Genomic DNA, 18,523 nt, shown 5'->3' with positions numbered 1-18,523 from the left:
GATCAGCAAACCTTTCTTGTAAAGGGCCAGATAGGAAGTGTTTGAGGGTTTGAGAGCCATATGGTCTCTGCCACAACTACTCAACTTGTAGCATGGAATTAGCCAAGGACAATATGTAAACAAATGAGCATGGCTGTGTTCCAAAGAAACTTTATTTACAAAAACAGACAGCATACCATAGTTTGTCAACTCCTGGTTAAGGTCTTTCTTAACTATTATAGCCACATCTGGCAAAGGTCATTGTGTTTTCAGTATGGTATGCCTTTTTCTGTATTCTAACATTCTCATTTTGCAAGATACTGTAGATGAACAGTACCCAGTAGAACTTTTTTTTATAGTAACGGTGTTCAGTATCTGCACTGTCTAGTATAGCAGCCATCATCTACATGTGTAGCAGCCAGCAAACGTGAGAACAAATATCGGAGACTTTCAGGGTATCAAAGATGTTACTTTATTGGCCAAGTTTAACCTGTGCAGGGGCGAACTCTCAAAGTGTCCAGCGACACAGTGCCCACAAGGAGCTGCAAACGAAAGCCGAGCCGAGCGCTTACAACGACGGTCTTATATAGGGGCGGGCAAGCAAGCGTTATACAGAAGCAGACGTGGCAGTTAGCAATTCGCTTACAAAGACCGCACGTGGGAATTTCAAATCAAGCGTTCTTGCATAAGGCGGGAAGGCAGGATGTTTGTTCATTAACCTAGTAATCTCCTGGCTCTAGCTACCTAGGTTCTTATTTTCTCATTAAAACTACAAAGCATTGCTTATCTAGCCTACCCAGGGGAGAGCATCTGCTCGACACAGGATGTTTACTTAACTGCACTTTGTCTCTTTTATCATTTCTTTTTAGCTACAATGTGGTTCTTGTTTACTAAGGTTAAATTTAGTTCTTAATTTCCTTATTCCCAACACATGCAGCTATTGAATTCTGGAAATGTGGCTAGTGAGATTGAGGAACTGAAATTTTAATTTATGTGACTTTAATTATTTTAGATTTAAGAAACCATATATACTTTTCCTTTTTTTTTTAATTCTTTTTTTCCTTCTGCCTAAGTGCATTAAGACATACAGTGAGTTAACTTAATTTGGGGTCATTTATGTCTTTCTCATGTGATGACCCATGAAAGGAATGAAGTAGATCTTATCTAAACACTGAAAGTTTTGCCAAACTAAACAACTAACCAGCTACTGTGGTCTGATATCACACAGATAAATGTGACTTCTACAATTTAGTTCTACAAAGCTACTGGGAGTGGGAACAGGGCATGAGGCATATACTATGGAATCCACAGCTTTTAAGAAGAGATAGGGTTTTGGTAGGTCCATTGAAAATGTAGGCTCATAAGCTCAGCCTTTTAAACTTCTCTTGACATGTGACTTTGCAGATACAACCAGACCTCCAAAGAAAGATGAAGAAAATGGAAAGAATTATTACTTTGTATCTCATGACCAAATGATGCAAGACATCTCTAATAATGAGTACTTGGAGTATGGCAGCCACGAGGATGCAATGTATGGGACAAAACTGGAGACCATCCGGAAGATCCACGAGCAGGGGCTCATTGCAATACTGGACGTGGAGCCTCAGGTAATGTCTGGCCACACTCAGCCTCCCATCATCCTGCCTGCATGCTAAGCTCAGGTTCTGAAATTAAAAATGCCATCAGGACGTCATGGGTTGCTTAATAACTGAATAAACTCCAGGAAAGTATCAGTAATGAAGGTATCACAGGTTAACAATCTAGGCTACACTCAGGGCACATACCAAGTGTTTAAGAAACAGAGACTATTCTCTTACGAGATTCTTTATAAAGTACTGGATTGAGTCTGTGCCTGCCAGAAATCCTACAATAATATGACTAAGGATGAGACTGTGGCACTTTATTATCCCAACAGCCACCTTTACATCTCAGGACAGCTCATGCTGAACCATCAGAGCCTCTGCCAACATCTAAAGTTAATTCTCAGTGAGAAACGCTGACACTGGGGCCTGAGTCTGAAACACAGCACTAGCTTTATGAAAACAATGTGAGTCAGCCCTGGGGGTGTCCAGTGGAGCCTGAATGGAGCCCCATGGTGATGGTCAGCCTCTGTCATCTCTTTACCAAAAGTGCCTGACCCTGAGCTAAAACTAGGAAGGATATGAAGAACTGGGAGAGGATTCAGGGAGCCAAATGCAGAGGTGATTAGATGATTTGTAGATAAGTCCTACAGCAGAAGCAATAGAAATTATTAAACTTGCAAAGGAAAAATCCGAAGGCCTTACTTCAAAAATGCAGATAAGGTATATTTTCCTCTCTGAGGACAAACCAAGTGGAAGTGGGACTTAAAGCCCAGTAGGAAGGATTTGGGAGTTGGAAACATCAAGGCAGGCTGCAGGAGAGGCTTGTGTGTGTCCAGTGACTCCTGGGCTGCCATTTCTAAAGACCCATTTGTACCAAAAATCCCTTATCACTTATAAATAGAATCAGTATGCCACCTGCTGAAGTGGTAGACCAGCAGCCCTTCAGCAAGCTCCGTTTCATCAGGAGGGCTACCTGGCTATTCCAGGCAAGGAAGAGATTCTTGTTCAAGGGCCACTGTATGAGACTTAGTCCCCTAGCCATCCCCAAATGGAGGGTGGAACCTGCAGTCAGGAAGTCAGGATCTGTGTGACCTGAGGCCTGACAGCTCAGTTACTCAGTGCCAAGACCCTAACATCATGGCCAGTGGGTTCACCCATTTCTGTTTCACAGCACCTGATGGGCTTCTTGAACTTGGAATCTGGTTAAGGGGCTGGGAGGAAAGCACCAGTAGGGTGAACACTATACAGTTTACTTAACAATTATCTTGGACCTATATAGAACTAAATATATGATGTATAATGCAGACTGATTTCTGTTTAACTACTAATCCCTCCTTACTAGGGATTGGAAAAATCTTCTGGCCAGGGGTGGCTAGAGGCAAAGTCTCAATCCTGGTCCTGGTCTTCGACATCCTCTCCTTGGGTTCCACACTGGTCTTCACCTGAACGTCGTTTTCTGCTGGTAGTAATGTCTCTAGCAGTATGCTGGCTACAGGGCTCCTCAGACCCCTCTGCATTTACCTAAATCCACTTTTGAGGGCTTCTGCCCTACCTGCTGCTGCCACTGCTGCCACCACCACCACCGCTGCTGCTGCTGCTGCTGCTGCCACCACTCCACTCCTAGTGTCCAGCTCTACCTGTGCCCTCCCCTTGCACAGTCATGCATTGCTCTGCACTGCTGAGTGGGAGACACTTCTCTCAGCCTTATCAAGACATTCACAGCGGTCACTTTTACATGTGGCACTGGGCACCAGAGCACCCATCATCCCAGGCTGGACACATTCCCTGCTCCCCCTGACTGCTGGATGAGCTCACTGCATTCTTCTCTCCTGCTTCCTGTGTCCCCACTTCTGAGAACCATGATCTATCAGGGCCACCTACCCCTGAAGACAGGCCATAGGTGCCCTGTTCCCTGCCAGAGCCTCTCAGGCCTGTGGCCCTGAGGACAGGGGTTGCTCAGGTTCTGTTCCTCTCATTGGTCTGGTTGAAAACTCTGGTCCCAGGCTCTCCTGCCCAGTGCCACATGTGCCCAGTCTACACTTCTGCCCAGTCCTGCTTTCACACTGACTATCATGTCTGATAGTACAGCTGCAGATGCCCACAGTGTCTCACCTCCTGGGCTTCACCCTGGGGCTTCTCTGCCTTCAGTCCACTCTCCCCCAGGCTTGGCAAGGTCCGCATCCTAACATCAGGATGCCTGTGGCCATGACTGACTTGCTGTCAGGCAGAGCTTCATTGTTCCAGAGAGGCTCTCTCCTTAGGACATTTTTCTCCATGCCCTTCCCTGCCCCACGCAGCCTGCTAGGTTACCTCCTCTACTGTATCTCATGGACAGTTTGATTCAACCAGCTTATGTTAAGCATTTACTATATCCCAAGCATTGTGTCAAGAGCTAAAAATACAACTAGGAAGGCAAGCTGGTAAGGATGACATTCCTTCTTCCATGTACATCAGAAACTGTCCATAACAAGAGAAATGCCATGTGGAATTTTTTTTAAAGCCTTCTCACTTCTGTTGATGCTGACACAACTTCCACTATGCGTGGACCATAGAAAGTACCCACCTAATGCTGGTATTCAGGTCATTTAGTTCAAGTCTCATACTCTGTGCCATCTTGATTTATTTTAGACAGTTCAGGCCAAATTTAACACATGTCTAATAATAATGTGTGATAAGACATTGTGGCCCAACTTTAAACCTAGAGGACTGTGATAAAGACATTAAACTAGAAAAAAATTATAACCTAGTTTCTTTTAAAATAATAATGGATTGTGTTCCAATAGTGCTCTGTATTTTGCCAAGCATTAGTACTCCTTACCTTCCCCATGTAACCCCTAAGATAGAGATATCAGCATCTACTTTTGTAGATGAGGAAACCAAGGCCTAACATAATTATGACTTGACCAAGGTTTTACAGCCAACTGAAAATGAGATTTGAACTTGAACAGTTTTAGTTTTAGTTGTTTTTTTTTTAACAATTGATTCTAACCTTCTTGCATTGTGTTGTCTTAGAAGGGTTAACCCCGAGGATCCTTAAGCTGATCCACCTTGCCTGTAATGGTACAAGTATAATCTTGGGGGGGGGGGGGCGTTATTTCAAAAAGTCTAGAAGACAGTCAAACCTAGGGAATAGTATAGAACATATTTTTTCATGAAATTAGGCCCCTGACTTAGAAAATAATTTATGTCCCTAAAGCTGAAACTGTAATAGCTCCAGTTTGTAATAAAAACTTACTGTGATGGTTTTAAAATTAAATTTTATTCTGATTTATCCATTTGCTACATTAAGAAGTTAAGAGTAGCCAAATGTTTGGGGTTTTGCTTTGCCCACAAAGGGAAAGGTTGTCATCAAGGTGCAGCTGCAGTCTTATTAGGAATATGTACTTCAAAACAAGAGCCAGGTTCTCAACCAGGGACTATTTTGTGAACTCAGCTGGCTCTCAAGATTCTTTCTGGGCTCACTGTGCTCTTCCTGAAACCCTTAGAATTTTTTTACAAAATGACTAAGGTGCCTGCTCTTATGTACTTTTTAAGTTTGCAAGCCAAATAAATCTTAAAAGATATCTGCATCTTAGATACTTGGTCAAATGAGTTTTTATTCCTTGAAGATGGTAACCTGAGATTAATTATTGACCATAGATGAGCCATATAATCAATTTATCTCCCCAAAAGAAAACTGAAGAATTAGCTTTAAATGTCGAATTTACATTACTTAGGCTGTTTGAATCCAGTGTATTTTCAGAGATCTTTCTGGACTCTCAGGAATTCAGAAAAGAGACATTTGCCTATAAAAACTAGCAGATTTATGTCTCATCTAAAGTCAGAAAGGAAAAGGATTTAAAGGTCATCTTAAAGTCACCCATTAACGGCCTGAGGGAAGGGAACCCTTGTGAAGCAATTTCATTTCCTGTCCCTGAAGTACCCCTGAACCTCAGGCAAGCTGAGACTGTGCAAAAAATGACATCCACTTGAGACCCCTAAGTTAAGCAGAGAATGGGGACAGAAGCCTTCAAGAACAATTGAGGAAAAGTGTGGTAACTCTACTGAATATATAAGGGCGACTAGACAAAAAAATCTCAGTTGGGATTCAAAGAATCTTACAATTTTTGGAAAAATATGATAATATAGGATAGAGATAGAAAATTAAAGCCATGAAAAGGAGGGTCAAGCAGATATGCTAACCACACTAGCTACAGTAATTACTCTGATAAACGTGAAATTTAGCTCTGAACTTCCTGGCAACCAGGACAAAAAGGGGGATGTCCTGGGTCCCATAATTCTCATCTAATAAAGTATGCTAGTTCTTTCCTTGGAGTTGATTGCTAAAGGACTATAACCTGATTCTTAAGCACAAGAGGCATTTGACAGTGTGATAAGTACAGTCTTCATTGACAGTTTCATGCAGGAAGTGCAGAATGACCTTCGTGTCTTCATGGATAAACACAAAGAAGGTGCATGCAGTGTGAAGAGAAGGATAATCTGCAGGGAGGTAATGTTTTCTGAGTAGTGTGCTTTCTGGTGTTGTAATATGGTAGGTAGCAGGCTAGAAGTTAAAATATTCAGAAGAATTGTGTGGCTATCAGGGGCAGGGTCACTGAGCAGAGAAAAGACCATTTCTTTTTTTTTTAATTTATTGATTATGCTATTACATTTGTCCCTTTTCCCCCCTTCCCTCCCCTCCACCCTGTACCCCCTCTCCCACCCACGTTCCCCCCCCTTTAGTTCACTTCCATGTGCAATTCTTATGAGTTCTTTAGCTTCTACCTTTCCCGTACTATACTTGCCCTCCCCCTATCTATTTTCAACCTACATTCTATGCTACTTATTCTCTATACCTTTCCCCCCCCTCCCCTCCTCCCACCCCCCCCTGTTGCTAGCCCCTCCATGTGCCCTCCATTTCTGTGGTTCTGTTCCTGTTCTAGTTGTTTACTTAGTTTCTTTTGGTTTTGCTTTAGGTGTAATTGTTAATAATTGTGAGTTTGCTGTCCTTTTACTATACATGTCTTTTCTTTATCTTCTTTTCTTAGATAAGTCCCTTTAGCATTTCATAAAATAAAGGCTTGGTGATGATGAACTCCTTTAACTTGACCTTATCTGAAAAGCACTTTATCTTCCCTTCCATTCTAAATGACAGCTTTGCTGGATAGAGCAATCTGGGATGTAGGTCCTTGTCTTTCATGACTTGGAATATTTCTTTCCAGCCCCTTCTTGCCTGTAAGGTCTCTTTGGAGAAATCAGCTGACAGTCTGATGGGAACTCCTTTGTAGGGTGCTGTCCCCTTATCTCTTGCTGCTTCTAGGATTCTCTCCTTCGTTTTTACCTTGGCTAATGTAATTATGATGTGCCTTGGTGTGTTTCTTCTTGGGTCCAACTTCTTTGGGGGCTCTCTGAGCTTCTTGGATTTCTTGGAAGACTGTTTCCTTTGCCAGATTGGGGAAGTTCTCCTTTATTATTTGTTCAAATAACTTTTCCACTTGTTGCTCTTCCCCTTCTGGTACCCCTATAATTCGAATGTTGGAACATTTAAAGGTGTCCTGGATGTTCCCAAGGCTCTCCTCGATTTTTTGAATTCTTATTTCATCATGCTTTCCTGCTTGGTTGATTCTATCTTCCTTCTGGTCCACTGTATTGTTTTGAGACTCAGATTCCTTCCTGAGAAAAGACCATTTCATGCCTAGAGTGTCCTTCTCAATTTCATCAGTGAGTTCCATTCAGCATCCAGGCTGTGTGGATTTCCATCTGGCACTTGGAGTAGCTTCAGGGATGGAAGCAAAGGTAGGAACTCTGCATTAGGAATTTTTTCCCATCTTATTTGCCCAAAGGCTGGCTATGGGTGGGTGTACAGTGATGAGGAAACCTTACGTTTCAACTGACTTATAGTCTCCCCTGATTTATGAGCATAGGAAGGACAGGGGGGAAAAGGCCATTTCTAAGTGAAGACCCCTGTTAAGTTCGACTAAGCTATTTATGGACTTTTTCATATACAGTTTGTTCCTTGCTAAGGTCTTCATTCACGAAAGGACTGGCAAATAAGCTGCCAATTACCTCTTTCCAACATGAACATATGCAAGCTTGAAGAGCTTTCTCTCATGGGGAGTCTGAACCTGTGACTCACAATTAAAACACTTTGGTGGACAGGTAAAACAATGTGCCGGGTTCCTTAAACCCACAAGGAAACACTGTGTAACTAAAATTCAGAAACATAATTCTAATGAAAGTGAATTTGCACTAAAAAAGAAAGTCAAACCCTTTGTTATCCAATTTGCCTCTTATATGCCAGTGTATTCATGGAGGCCAAGAGTCTCTTAAGCCCTGAAAGCATAGTGCCCTCTAGTCGAACCTGCCTTGAAAGGCAAGATAGGTTTTGTGAAAATTGTATATACTGTGTTACATTTTAATCTTATCATACAGACTGTTTACAGCAAGTACCATTTGGGACATGAAGAAGATAACTAAACAAGATGCGGCCCCTGAAAATCCAGGCACTACATTTGCAGTGTGATGGGTACTGCGGGTGCATCAGGAGCACATGGGAAGGGCGCCTGACCTCAGCTTACAACTCACAAAGGACTTTTTAGACAAAAAAAAAATCAGTACTCTGTTCAGTAAACACTCAACCAAGCAGAAAGGAGCGTAGGGACAAAGGGATAGAAGGTCCAGGCAGAAGGAGTCCTAAGAAAAAGGCCAGGAAGCCAGAGAAAATTTGGCCCTTTCTCGAAGTAAAAGTAGTTCTCTTGAAGTAAAAGTAGTTCGGCGAGGGCAGTTCATGGAGGGGCAGAGAGAGGCTGACAGGTAAGCATGGAGCAGCTATCGAGGGAGGGACCTGACATTGACCTTAAGGACCATCCATTTTTACCCCAAGGCCAAGAGGGGGCAGTCAAAGGGTTTGAAGCAGAGAAGTGATATGTTGGGATTTGTGTTTCCAAAAGATCATTCTGGTGGCAGGGATTAGTATGTATTGGAATGTAGCAAAACTGGAGGCAGAGAAACAGGTTGCTAATTGCTACTACAGTAAACCAGACCAAGAAAAAAAAAGAGGAGTAAAGGAATATGACAAAACAAACAATAAAAAGGCCATTTAGAAAGCAAACTATGTGGATAATGGAATAGACATGTTAAATTCTTGTATAAAGGACAGCAAGATATTTACCCCTGATATATACAAATGAATTACATGTCAGTTACTTCTGAATTCTGTGCCTGTACACGTTTTTGTCCAATAGAGGGGATTTTGTAACTTCTAGGAGTGCCATGTGCTCATGAGGTGCTGAAGCAGTAACCCTTACCAGAATCAACTGTTAGCTATACCATTAGCTGTCTGCTTTGCACTATGTCCCTACTAAGTCGTAGCTCACATAGAGGTTTCTCATGCCTGGGAAGGGAGCTGAAAGAGGCTTCAGAGGTCCCTCTCCCCTGAATGTAGTATCCTCTCATGGGCCTGTGAATTGCCTATAGCGCCAAAGCTTCTTTAGTGGCTCTAGACTCCAGCTCTAGAGAGGGTGTCCGTCCCCCCACCCCAAGCTCCACAGGGGCCTTTCATGAGGACAATTCATAAGCTGTGAACACAGCCTCACAGTGACAGTGGCAGGATTTGCTAATCCTTGTTAAGCAATTTGAAATTTGAAATGTGAAGTGCACTCTAGATCAGTGGTGAAGCCAGCCTGCTGGTCCCAATCTACCCCAAAATGCATTGTGTATAAATTAAAATTTAGGCTACAACTAATAACCAGGTTTAAGTGAACATTAAACCAACATAATCAGTGTTAACTTTTCTGAAGAAAAATTAAGTCATATTGATTCATGAGATGCATAAGAAAAATGTCCAGTTTGTCACCTTTTATTTGCTGATGGCTATTTTCTATCCTTTGGAAGAAAGGGGAGTCATGTGTTATTTATAAAGTTGGTAAATTTAATCCCTTGCCAAAAATTTGAGTCAAGAGCTTTTTCATCTGTGTAAATTTTTTGTAGACTTGTTTGAAAGTTGTATTACTTGTTTCTTCTAAGTCTCAATTGTTTTGTTTTGTTTTGTTTTGTTTTGTTTTTACACAGGCACTGAAGGTCCTGAGAACTGCCGAATTTGCTCCTTTTGTTGTTTTTATTGCCGCTCCAACTATTACTCCAGGTTTGAATGAGGTAAGAGTTGATCAGTGTTTTCCCCAAATTAACACACCCACCCATAGTAAGGATCCAGTTGTGTTGTACATTCAAGACCCAAACCTCATGTTATTAAGATGACTAACCGAAGCTCTGCTTTGTTCTTCATGCTGGCCATTAACATTTCCAGAGTTTGAGGTCCTCTTTCAGTGTTAGGAATTAGGCCATACAGACAGGTGTGGTTCTTCGAAGATCAAGGTCATTAGGCAAATTCAACCCTTAGTTCCCAGCACCGTCACCCTGTGGCCTAATCAATGTCTACTTTAAAGAGTTTAAAACCCTTCACCCTTCCAGGGCAGAGGCTTTCCAGGCAGCTCCCTCCCTCCAAGGCTGCCAGCCTGCTCCTCTCCTGATGGGGATTGGGCCAAGGATTGCTTTGCCTGAAGACAGCTATAAGGAATTCATGACCTTGACAGGGCTGTCCAGGTTCCCCAAGGCAACCTCTGGAGTGGAACCCATGCCCCTGGAAACTTCCAAACCTAGGAATAAACTCTTCCCCCTATCAGGCCAACTCAAGTCTACAGCTGCCACAAAGATGGTGGCTACAAGAGTTGGCTGCACGTGTCTCCTGCCAGGCTGACTTAGAAGGCCTTCTGTTTCTAGGCAGATAAGAAGGTAGTTTGGGGATTATTCTTAAGAAAAGACTTCTACACAAAGTTATCCTGAAGACCATTACTTCTACAAGGTCAAGAAACCACTGGAGGGCTCTTGACTCTGTTCAGTAAACACAGGCCTAACTACCAAGCTTATGACAATAAAATCAAGGCATGTAAATTTTCACTTCATGTACATTTCATTTTTTTGTCATTTCATTTGCAAAAGGGATATTCCTTTGTGAATGTTACTTTTTTATCTCATTTAATACATAAACGTGTTTGAAACTCCACATTATGATTAGTTCTTATCCTTTGGTTGCCATGTATTTTTCTTGAATTATCATCTTTGCTTTGTTTTTGTTTTTTGCCTGTTTTCCTGCCCTTTTACTAATTTTCCATAGCTGCCAAAATGGTGCAGAAAATTGCCTGTAAGTACCAGCTAGGAGGTGATGAAATATAGCCTTGTTTACTTTCATAGACTTAGAATGTAGACATTTTGTTCCCACAAATCCTTGCTTTTGCTGTTAAAATAAAGGCATTTTGTTTTCACTGAATTAAATCATACTCACATGTAAGCCAAGCCTGCAGATAAACTGTTGTCAAGGAAGAAACTGTGACAAACATAGCTTCATCCTGTAAGATTTCAAACAGGGAGCTGTATTTTTTTTATAAAGAGAACTACCTTAAACATTTGGTGCTCTCAGCTGTAAATTTTCTTCCATGTTTTTATCAGCCCAACTTTCTGAGCAAATCATAAACTCTACTAGTGGTTTTTGAAGCCCAGGACTTTATATTCCAATAGGGTCCCCTATCCCAGAGAGTAATATGTAAGAATTATTCCTTCTCATACTGGTAGGAAGCACTCATCCTTGGGTGAATGCATGTTTCCTAAAATGCAGCTACTGCATTGTGTTTTTGGTAAAGTAAAGCCACAGTGAAAATACTATGCTTTTTCAGTGCAAGCAGAAGTGTGTTAATATGACCTTAGGAGGTGATTGATTCACTGAGGTCTTATCAACACTGTAGTGGTTAACACCTAACATTCAAAGCATTCCATGTCCTGCTTTGAAATTCCAGTAGGAGATGACAAAATAGGTAGGACACTCTCATTTGAGTGTCCCCATAGAAAAGATGGAGTTCCCAACTTCCCTGGTGTGTATCCGTCCCCCCACTGAGGTGCCATGATGGAATCAATCAAGTGTCGCTTTGGATCCCCTTTCCAGAGAGTTGCACCCACAGGCACATCAGGAAGGGTCTCTTACAAATAAAAGATGGGCCTTAGAGAAGAGGAGGAGTCCTAAGTTAGCACTGGGTGGCACGGCTTCCAAGTCCCCGAAAGCACCACATGTTTTAATTTTTCTGGAATTCCATCTATGTCATCATAGGCCCTCATTTCCTGATAGAACAACTCTGTCTCTTGATTATAGATTTAACACACATCACATCCTATAATGGCCAGCACTAGTCAGCCAAGTGCTTGTTCTTTCAATAACCTTTATTAAGCACTTACCATGTACATGGCACAATGCCAAGTGCTGGGCACAGCACAGGACACACAAGACAAGTTTACGGTCTAGGTGGGGAAAGAGATCCGAATCTAATAACCAGGTATTTAATTGTATCTATGTATATTTTAAAACTCAGCCCAACAGCTCACCTACCTAGTGTTGGGAGAAAAGGGGACAATTAACTTGACTTACCAAGTTCCCTGGTTTCAATTTTGAACATGTCCATCGAATGTTCAGCATAACGTGATCTGAACCATGAAATGCAGTGGCAGACTTTCTGCTGATTTGTAAGAGACCATCGTCTTGAAAGAACTGCCATCCTGAGGCTAAAGTGAGACTTGCATGACAAACTAGGGATCCTGAATTTCCTCCTTCTGTGGGCTCACCCTGCTGAGAGTTCTCAAAAGCTGTAGCGAGCCCTGGGAGTTGAGGGAAAGTTCTTTACTATTGCAAAACTCCTTAGAATTCAGTGACTTCTTTTACTTCAGAGTGTTTTCCATAAGAGAGTTGCATACTTATGAACAGTGACATTTGGGCATTTCCAATACAGACCAATTTGAGGGGATTCATCAGATGCCAGTTGCTGTTGTATCTGGGTAATAGCCTTATTTCATCCATTATTTGTAACATCCAAAAAGCTTTTGCCTATGGCACCCACTGCCGTTGGGTGAGTGCCATTATATGTAATTGAATTTCTGGAACATGTTGAGCCTCTAAGTAGAAAAGAGAAAAACACAACTTAATTTGTTTTCCTGAGTCAGGGGCTTCTTGGTGCAAATGCAGCAGGGCTCTAGGGCCTTGTGAAAGTGAGTCAGAGGACCAAGGGAAGGCAGAGGTGGGGTTCTGACTGCATCACCCAAGTCCTCCCACTGACCAGGAGAGTGGCTGGGGATGAGTCGAGCCTGGCGTAGACAAAAGAGATCAGAACAGCACAGCTGTGCTAGTCAGTCACCTACTGACTCTGGGACAGGACAGCTAGTCCCAGTGGGGCAGTGTGTTTGCTGAAGAGTGTGTGTTTTCTCTGGTCCGTCTGGTTTGGCATGGAGCCCCTTGTTGCATGGTGAGCAGTCTGGGTTGGAAGCAGTAGTTCTGTAACCCTGCCATCCTGGGAACCACCATCTCCTCTGTCACGAAGCAGACTCGGCCTTTTGCCCAGATATGACGCATCATGATCTGGCCTTGACTGTTTCTGACACTGGGATGACTAAAAATGTGAAAAGGGAAAGAATCCAGCTGACTTCTCTCTTCTCTTTGTTTTTACCCTCTCCCATGCCCACCCCTGCCTCCATCCCATCACCATTTAGGATGAATCTCTTCAGCGCCTGCAGAAGGAGTCTGATATCCTACAGAGAACATATGCACACTACTTCGATCTCACAATTATCAACAATGAAATTGATGAGACAATCAGACATCTGGAGGAAGCTGTTGAGCTCGTGTGCACAGCCCCTCAGTGGGTCCCAGTCTCCTGGGTCTATTAGGCCCATCCCCAGATATCTGACGCATAACTGGGAGCCACCTCATACATGGAAACGCCTCTTTGTTATCGACCTTGTGTCAGCAGGTCATGGTCCCTAGAGACTACCTAGTTGTAGTGTGACCTACATTTATAATTATTGTCATGTCCGAATAGGTAGGAGGAGAAAAACAATTACACACTAATTTAAAGAGACAGTATCTTTTTTAATCAGTTCTCCTAAACTTTAATAAAATGTATCTTTAAATGTATGTATTATTCAATCCTTTGGAATGTTATATTTTTGGAAATCATAGCCTTTTTATTTCCAAGGCCCCTAAAACTGCACAAAATAGATGCTGCTTTCTATAATCTATTTTAATAATAATAAACAATGATTCTGTTACCTTGACTGGGGGTGGAACACTACATTCTTTTTAGAGTCTGATTTTATGGATTGGAATATCTTTCTTTCCTTTATTTATTTGAAATAATCAGTCTAGTGATTACAAAACAGTCATAAATTTTTAAAGGCCTTTTTTCTCTTTCTTTTTTTTAGAATAGTATTTTTTTTAAGTCCTTTATGTAACATCCAGATAATGTGATACTGTCTCTTTGAAGCACCCTGTAAACCTTTTAGAGATTTGAAGTTGGGTCTTGACTCTTAATGCATGTGGACAGTCACGAGCGTTTATGCTGTTGGTGTGTCTGTGTTGGACAAAACGATCTGTAATCTACAGCCAAGTACATTCCGTTCACGGGGCACACCCAGGGGAATAAATAAAATGCTATATGACTAAGTTGTAAAACCTATGCACATCCCTTGCATTTTGGGCAACTTTATAAAAAAACAAAACTGATTTTTATTAATAATCATATAGTGAAATGTGTTTGTAATTTTGTCTCAATTTAATTTGTTGTAAGGTGGGAGGGGGAATTGCTGGTTTCACCATTTCAAATCTGTGTTGTCTGAGAGTATTAATGTTTTAATTAAGTAAAGAAATGAGGATTTTTAATATGTAATTGTTTTAAAGCACCCATTTTAAGAGAATATACTGTGCAATGAAGAAACCAGTTTAGGCATTTGCTATAAACTGAATTATTCCAAAAGAATAATCTATAACAGCCCTGTAAATTCCTTTAAAGTGATAACTAACAGGACAGTTTGACCAATTTTTTAAAAATATACTTCCTTTTATGTGTTCAATAATTAAATGCCTTTGCATCCTTCATTTCATTATAGATTTGTTCAGATATACAGGCTGATAATCTTTGAGATTTTATTATTCATTAGATGCTCAATGAACCATCGAAGGCCCAGGAGTGACTATCAGTTGGCAGGACAACAAAATACTCCTCCAGAGCACAACTCAAACCATGTCTGGCTCCCAGAGCACACGCAGTGCACCCAAGGGCCACCAATGTATGAGAGGCCATCTGTGGTTTTTCCTTCCTCTTGCTATATCCCTTGGCACAGGAGAATCATCTTTCCTTGTTGCTTTAGAGGCATTAACCATCTCATCACCCTTACATGAAGCCACATCCTTCCAATATAATGGATTCAGGCTGCGGATTTTCCGACTCTTGCCAGAGGTCAGTGGAAGGTTTTTCATTAAAGTGTCAGGGTGTGTGAAGTGGTTCTACTAACCTGTAATTCTTGAAAAAAATACCATCATGTTTGCTTCTTGTCAGTTAGATGGCCTCATCGCTTTGTGCCTTGGCAGGATGTGCAGGGTGTGTTCTGAGCTGAAAAGCCCCTCTTAAAGGACCACACAGAGAATACATTTGCATATTCCTTTTACAATGTCATCACTCCCCACCTACTCTTATTAAATGATGCTGATTTTTTTCTCTCATGTTGTCCTTTGTCAGTGACCAGATGAATCTGCAACTTAGCAACAAGATGTCAAGTGAACTGCTTCTGTTGGTGCTCCATTAGCAGGGTGACCACACCACCATACCAGAGACATCCTGGATGGAGAGAGAAACCTGGAGAGTTGTTTAGGGCTGTGTTAGGATTGATTTGAATCTGTCTGATGTCAAGTCATTCCCGTGATGGTACTGACCACAATCCAGGCTCTTCTCAGTGTGAAAGGGCCCACTCTACCTCTTTATCAATGAAGCACAAAGAAAAATACAACTAACAAATGGGGAAGAGAAACTCCCTCTGGCAGAAACCTCCATGCTCCCACTTGCCCTTTTAGACCAAATCTCCAGAGATGCTGACAATGCCCGGCTTAAGCCACCCACCACATTGATAAATGTGGATCAAGCAGAGAAAGAGAAAAGCAATGCTAATTTAAATGTCTGTGGTCCCAGAACTGAAAAAGCATGATAGTGCTGGTCCTCTCTTCTGATCATTTTATGCATTCTTGGGGAAGTGTATGGATAGGCATTGTTCTTGCCATTGTGTAAATGGCGGAATTCTTCCATCCAGAACTCGTTCTATCTGACTTCTCAGAGAGGTCACCTATTCCATTCCACTAATACACGTCTTCTCTAAAGCAGATCTATCAGGAAACACTTAAACATCTGAATTCAGGGTAATTTCAGTACATTACTGCTGCCACTACATTACAGTTGTCCCGCTAAGTAATCAGAGAAAATTGCTAAAAAGCTGCTTTATTGCTTCCATTCTGTCAGCAAAACCACCTTTTTTCCTTTTGAATACCAGAGGAAATGATTAGGTTATTAGATTTTATCACTGGTTAAATCAGCCACATTCTGGGGGTTCTCTGTCCTACCCCAGGCCCCCTCCCCACAGAAAAAAGAAGAGGTCTTTTTAATGCACTGAATTATTTGTTAAAAAGAAGAAATATCCTGATTTTTTTATCATAAAGCAGTAATTACTTTGCACATGCAGCGTATTCAATTTTAACACTAAAAAGGAAAATGTCAGTTCATCTAGAAGTTTCCCAGTGTCAAGTTAGTATGGCAGCCCTTTAAAATGCAATTAAGTGTATCTCCTGTCAGGTGAGATAGTTTAAAATATTTGCTCAGAGAAGAAAAGAAATGGATGACCTACTTCTTGCTATTCAAATTCAGAAGGCCTCTTTCCTGAGCCCATTCTATTGGTGGCAGAGGATCTAAAGATGGTGCAAAGGCATCACTGCACGAAGGAGGCAGCAAGTGCTCTTCCATCCCCAAGTCCAGTTCCATTTCGCACTGCTGGAGCCAACCAGTCGGGCTCAGGCTCAGTGCTGCAATTGTGTTTGTAAAACCTTTGATCTCACTACCACAGAGAAGAGTGGGTTGGTTTTGTTTTTAAATTGCTTGTAGTTAATTAAGGGTTTGATTTCATCCCTTAAAAAAGTGAAGCCAGTTGAGCCACCCTTGGGGAAGATGAATGGGAGAGATGCTCAGAGTGGATACTGCCCCTTACGGACAGGTGGCCCCAAGCAATCTGTTGTATTCCATTAACGTGATGTCCTTTTCTTCCTTTTAGGTCCATCTCTTAACTTGGGGCAGAGAGACATGCTGCTATAGCTAGCAAGAAAAATTCTTGATTAAAAAATTCTTAATTATAATAATGCCTCCCACACTGTCTCCTTGGCAAGAGGAGAAGGCACCGTGCAATCGGCATTCCAAAACAAGCCCCTAAGGTCCTCATTCCTCCTCCTTGTTTCCTATCAAGCTGGTGTATGTGTGTATGCATTGGGGAGCTGGGAAAGGGTTTGTTTTTCTAGAACTGAGCACAGCCTCCTAATTCCATCCTCTTTACAAGGGCTTTGATACTGAGGCTGATTACAGCATGCCATAGGTTAAAAGGTCCCTGAGCGCTTTTCTCTTGTTCTATGCCTCTTAATTAATTCTCCTCTTCGAAAGATACTTTGCTTCTCGCTGCAGCTTACACAAGGGCTACAAGCTTTAATTGTGAATCATCTTATTTAATAGAACTTTTCCTCTTGTTACCCTTTAGAAGTAAGGTTTTCCTCTCCACGTGGTGTCTTCAGTTACAGGACTATGCCCAGAAGGTTTGATGCTTGATTGGCTTTGCCCACACTCACTTATCAGTTCGCCTTAAACTTGGAGCAATTGGAAGACTCAGATCTTCCAGCTTAGTGAGAGAAGTTTAGCTGTGACATGTACAGAAAGTAGAAGAGAGGGAGAATAGTATGCTCACCAGTCCACATCCCTTTTATCTGGTCTTTTCTCCACCACTCTTGGGCTGCAGAAGGCTGGCAGACCCATCCCACAGAGAGAGGAGGAGGGCCTCACCATCTCTAGAAGAGGCACTGCCAAATCTTCGCTCCTGGGGGGAGTTGAAAAGCCAGAGCTCCCACCACCTCTCACCTAACTCCCTCCATCAACTCTATTGAACCTGTGCAAATGGACCGAGCAAAAGAAAATGGAAAGAGATGTTTGTCACCACACAAGAGACCTCATTTCTGGCCCCAAACAAAACTTCATATCTGTGTGTGCTCAGAAACTTGGAACTTTGCTGTCACATATGTATTTAGTTCCAGTCTCTCTGGCACGTGATGTAAGGAGTGTGTCAGCGTTCTCACCAAGAGAGGTCTGGAGGTGTGATTACCTCAGGACACACAGGATGTGCACTCTCTTAGAAGGAGGTCTGTTTGGGAGTAGAAATAGGCATTCCTCCACAGTGAGTCATCCCACCTATTGTTTTTCCCATTTTGAAGACACCAGGAATTAGAGGAATTGATTTGCAGCTCACCTGTGTCCTGGAATGGCACCCATGCAGGCAGGTTGTAGGCTGCAGGGGCAGCAAGCAGGGTGACTGAAGCAAAGGCCACACAAGCCTCACGTGCTCAGACCAGAGTATCACGTTTAATTGCAATGCAGGTGCGTCGCCATTCAAACTCAGTACTGGGGTTGTTTTGCATATAGTTTTGCCAATGCATTCTTTTTCTGTATGTATAATTGCCTTTTTATAAAAGGTTTTGAAGTATTGTCTCAGTGATAAAAAGAGAGCGATGTTAATGGTTGTTGTATACTTCACCGTATCCAATTGTAACTATTTGCAGGGTACAGCAAAGCCTTAGCGTGCAAGAGCGTTTGTGCAGGAGGTGTCCTCCAACACCCAGGAGGTGAAGGGATCGGAAAGGTTCAGATTCTCTGTAAATGTCCCACTTTTCTTTCTCTCTGTGTGTATCTATTTACATGCCTTAGCACACGCCCTCCCGCCCTGATCCCTTTGCCCTGTCGCCAGAACTACCAGAACGCTGGTGCACTGCCAGACAGTACAAGTCGATGGAACCCTAATCAGTTATCTCTTATGTGACA

At 42.2% G+C, this 18,523-nt stretch overlaps 1 protein-coding gene across 11 annotated transcripts in view; it reads left to right on the top strand.

The window, feature by feature from the left end:
- Positions 1–18,220, top strand: part of CASK (calcium/calmodulin dependent serine protein kinase) — a 422,712-nt gene extending 404,492 nt beyond the window's left edge. For all 11 annotated transcript variants that reach the window (XM_045860500.1, XM_045860508.1, XM_045860504.1 and 8 more), the window contains 3 exons: positions 1,384–1,586; positions 9,612–9,695; positions 13,125–18,220. In XM_045860500.1, coding sequence (XP_045716456.1) covers positions 1,384–1,586; positions 9,612–9,695; positions 13,125–13,301 — 464 coding nt within the window. In that variant the 3' untranslated portion in view covers positions 13,302–18,220. The remainder of the gene's footprint in view (positions 1–1,383; positions 1,587–9,611; positions 9,696–13,124) is intronic.
- The last annotated feature ends 303 nt before the right edge of the window (positions 18,221–18,523 follow it).

The sequence above is a fragment of the Phyllostomus hastatus genome, unplaced genomic scaffold (assembly GCF_019186645.2).
Source record: "Phyllostomus hastatus isolate PE091 unplaced genomic scaffold, TTU_PhHast_1.1 phas_scaffold_200, whole genome shotgun sequence".
In the NCBI taxonomy this organism is placed as follows: domain Eukaryota; kingdom Metazoa; phylum Chordata; class Mammalia; order Chiroptera; family Phyllostomidae; genus Phyllostomus; species Phyllostomus hastatus.
The sequence above is the reverse complement of the archived record's forward strand: the minus strand, read 5'-3'. Positions and strand labels throughout refer to the sequence as shown.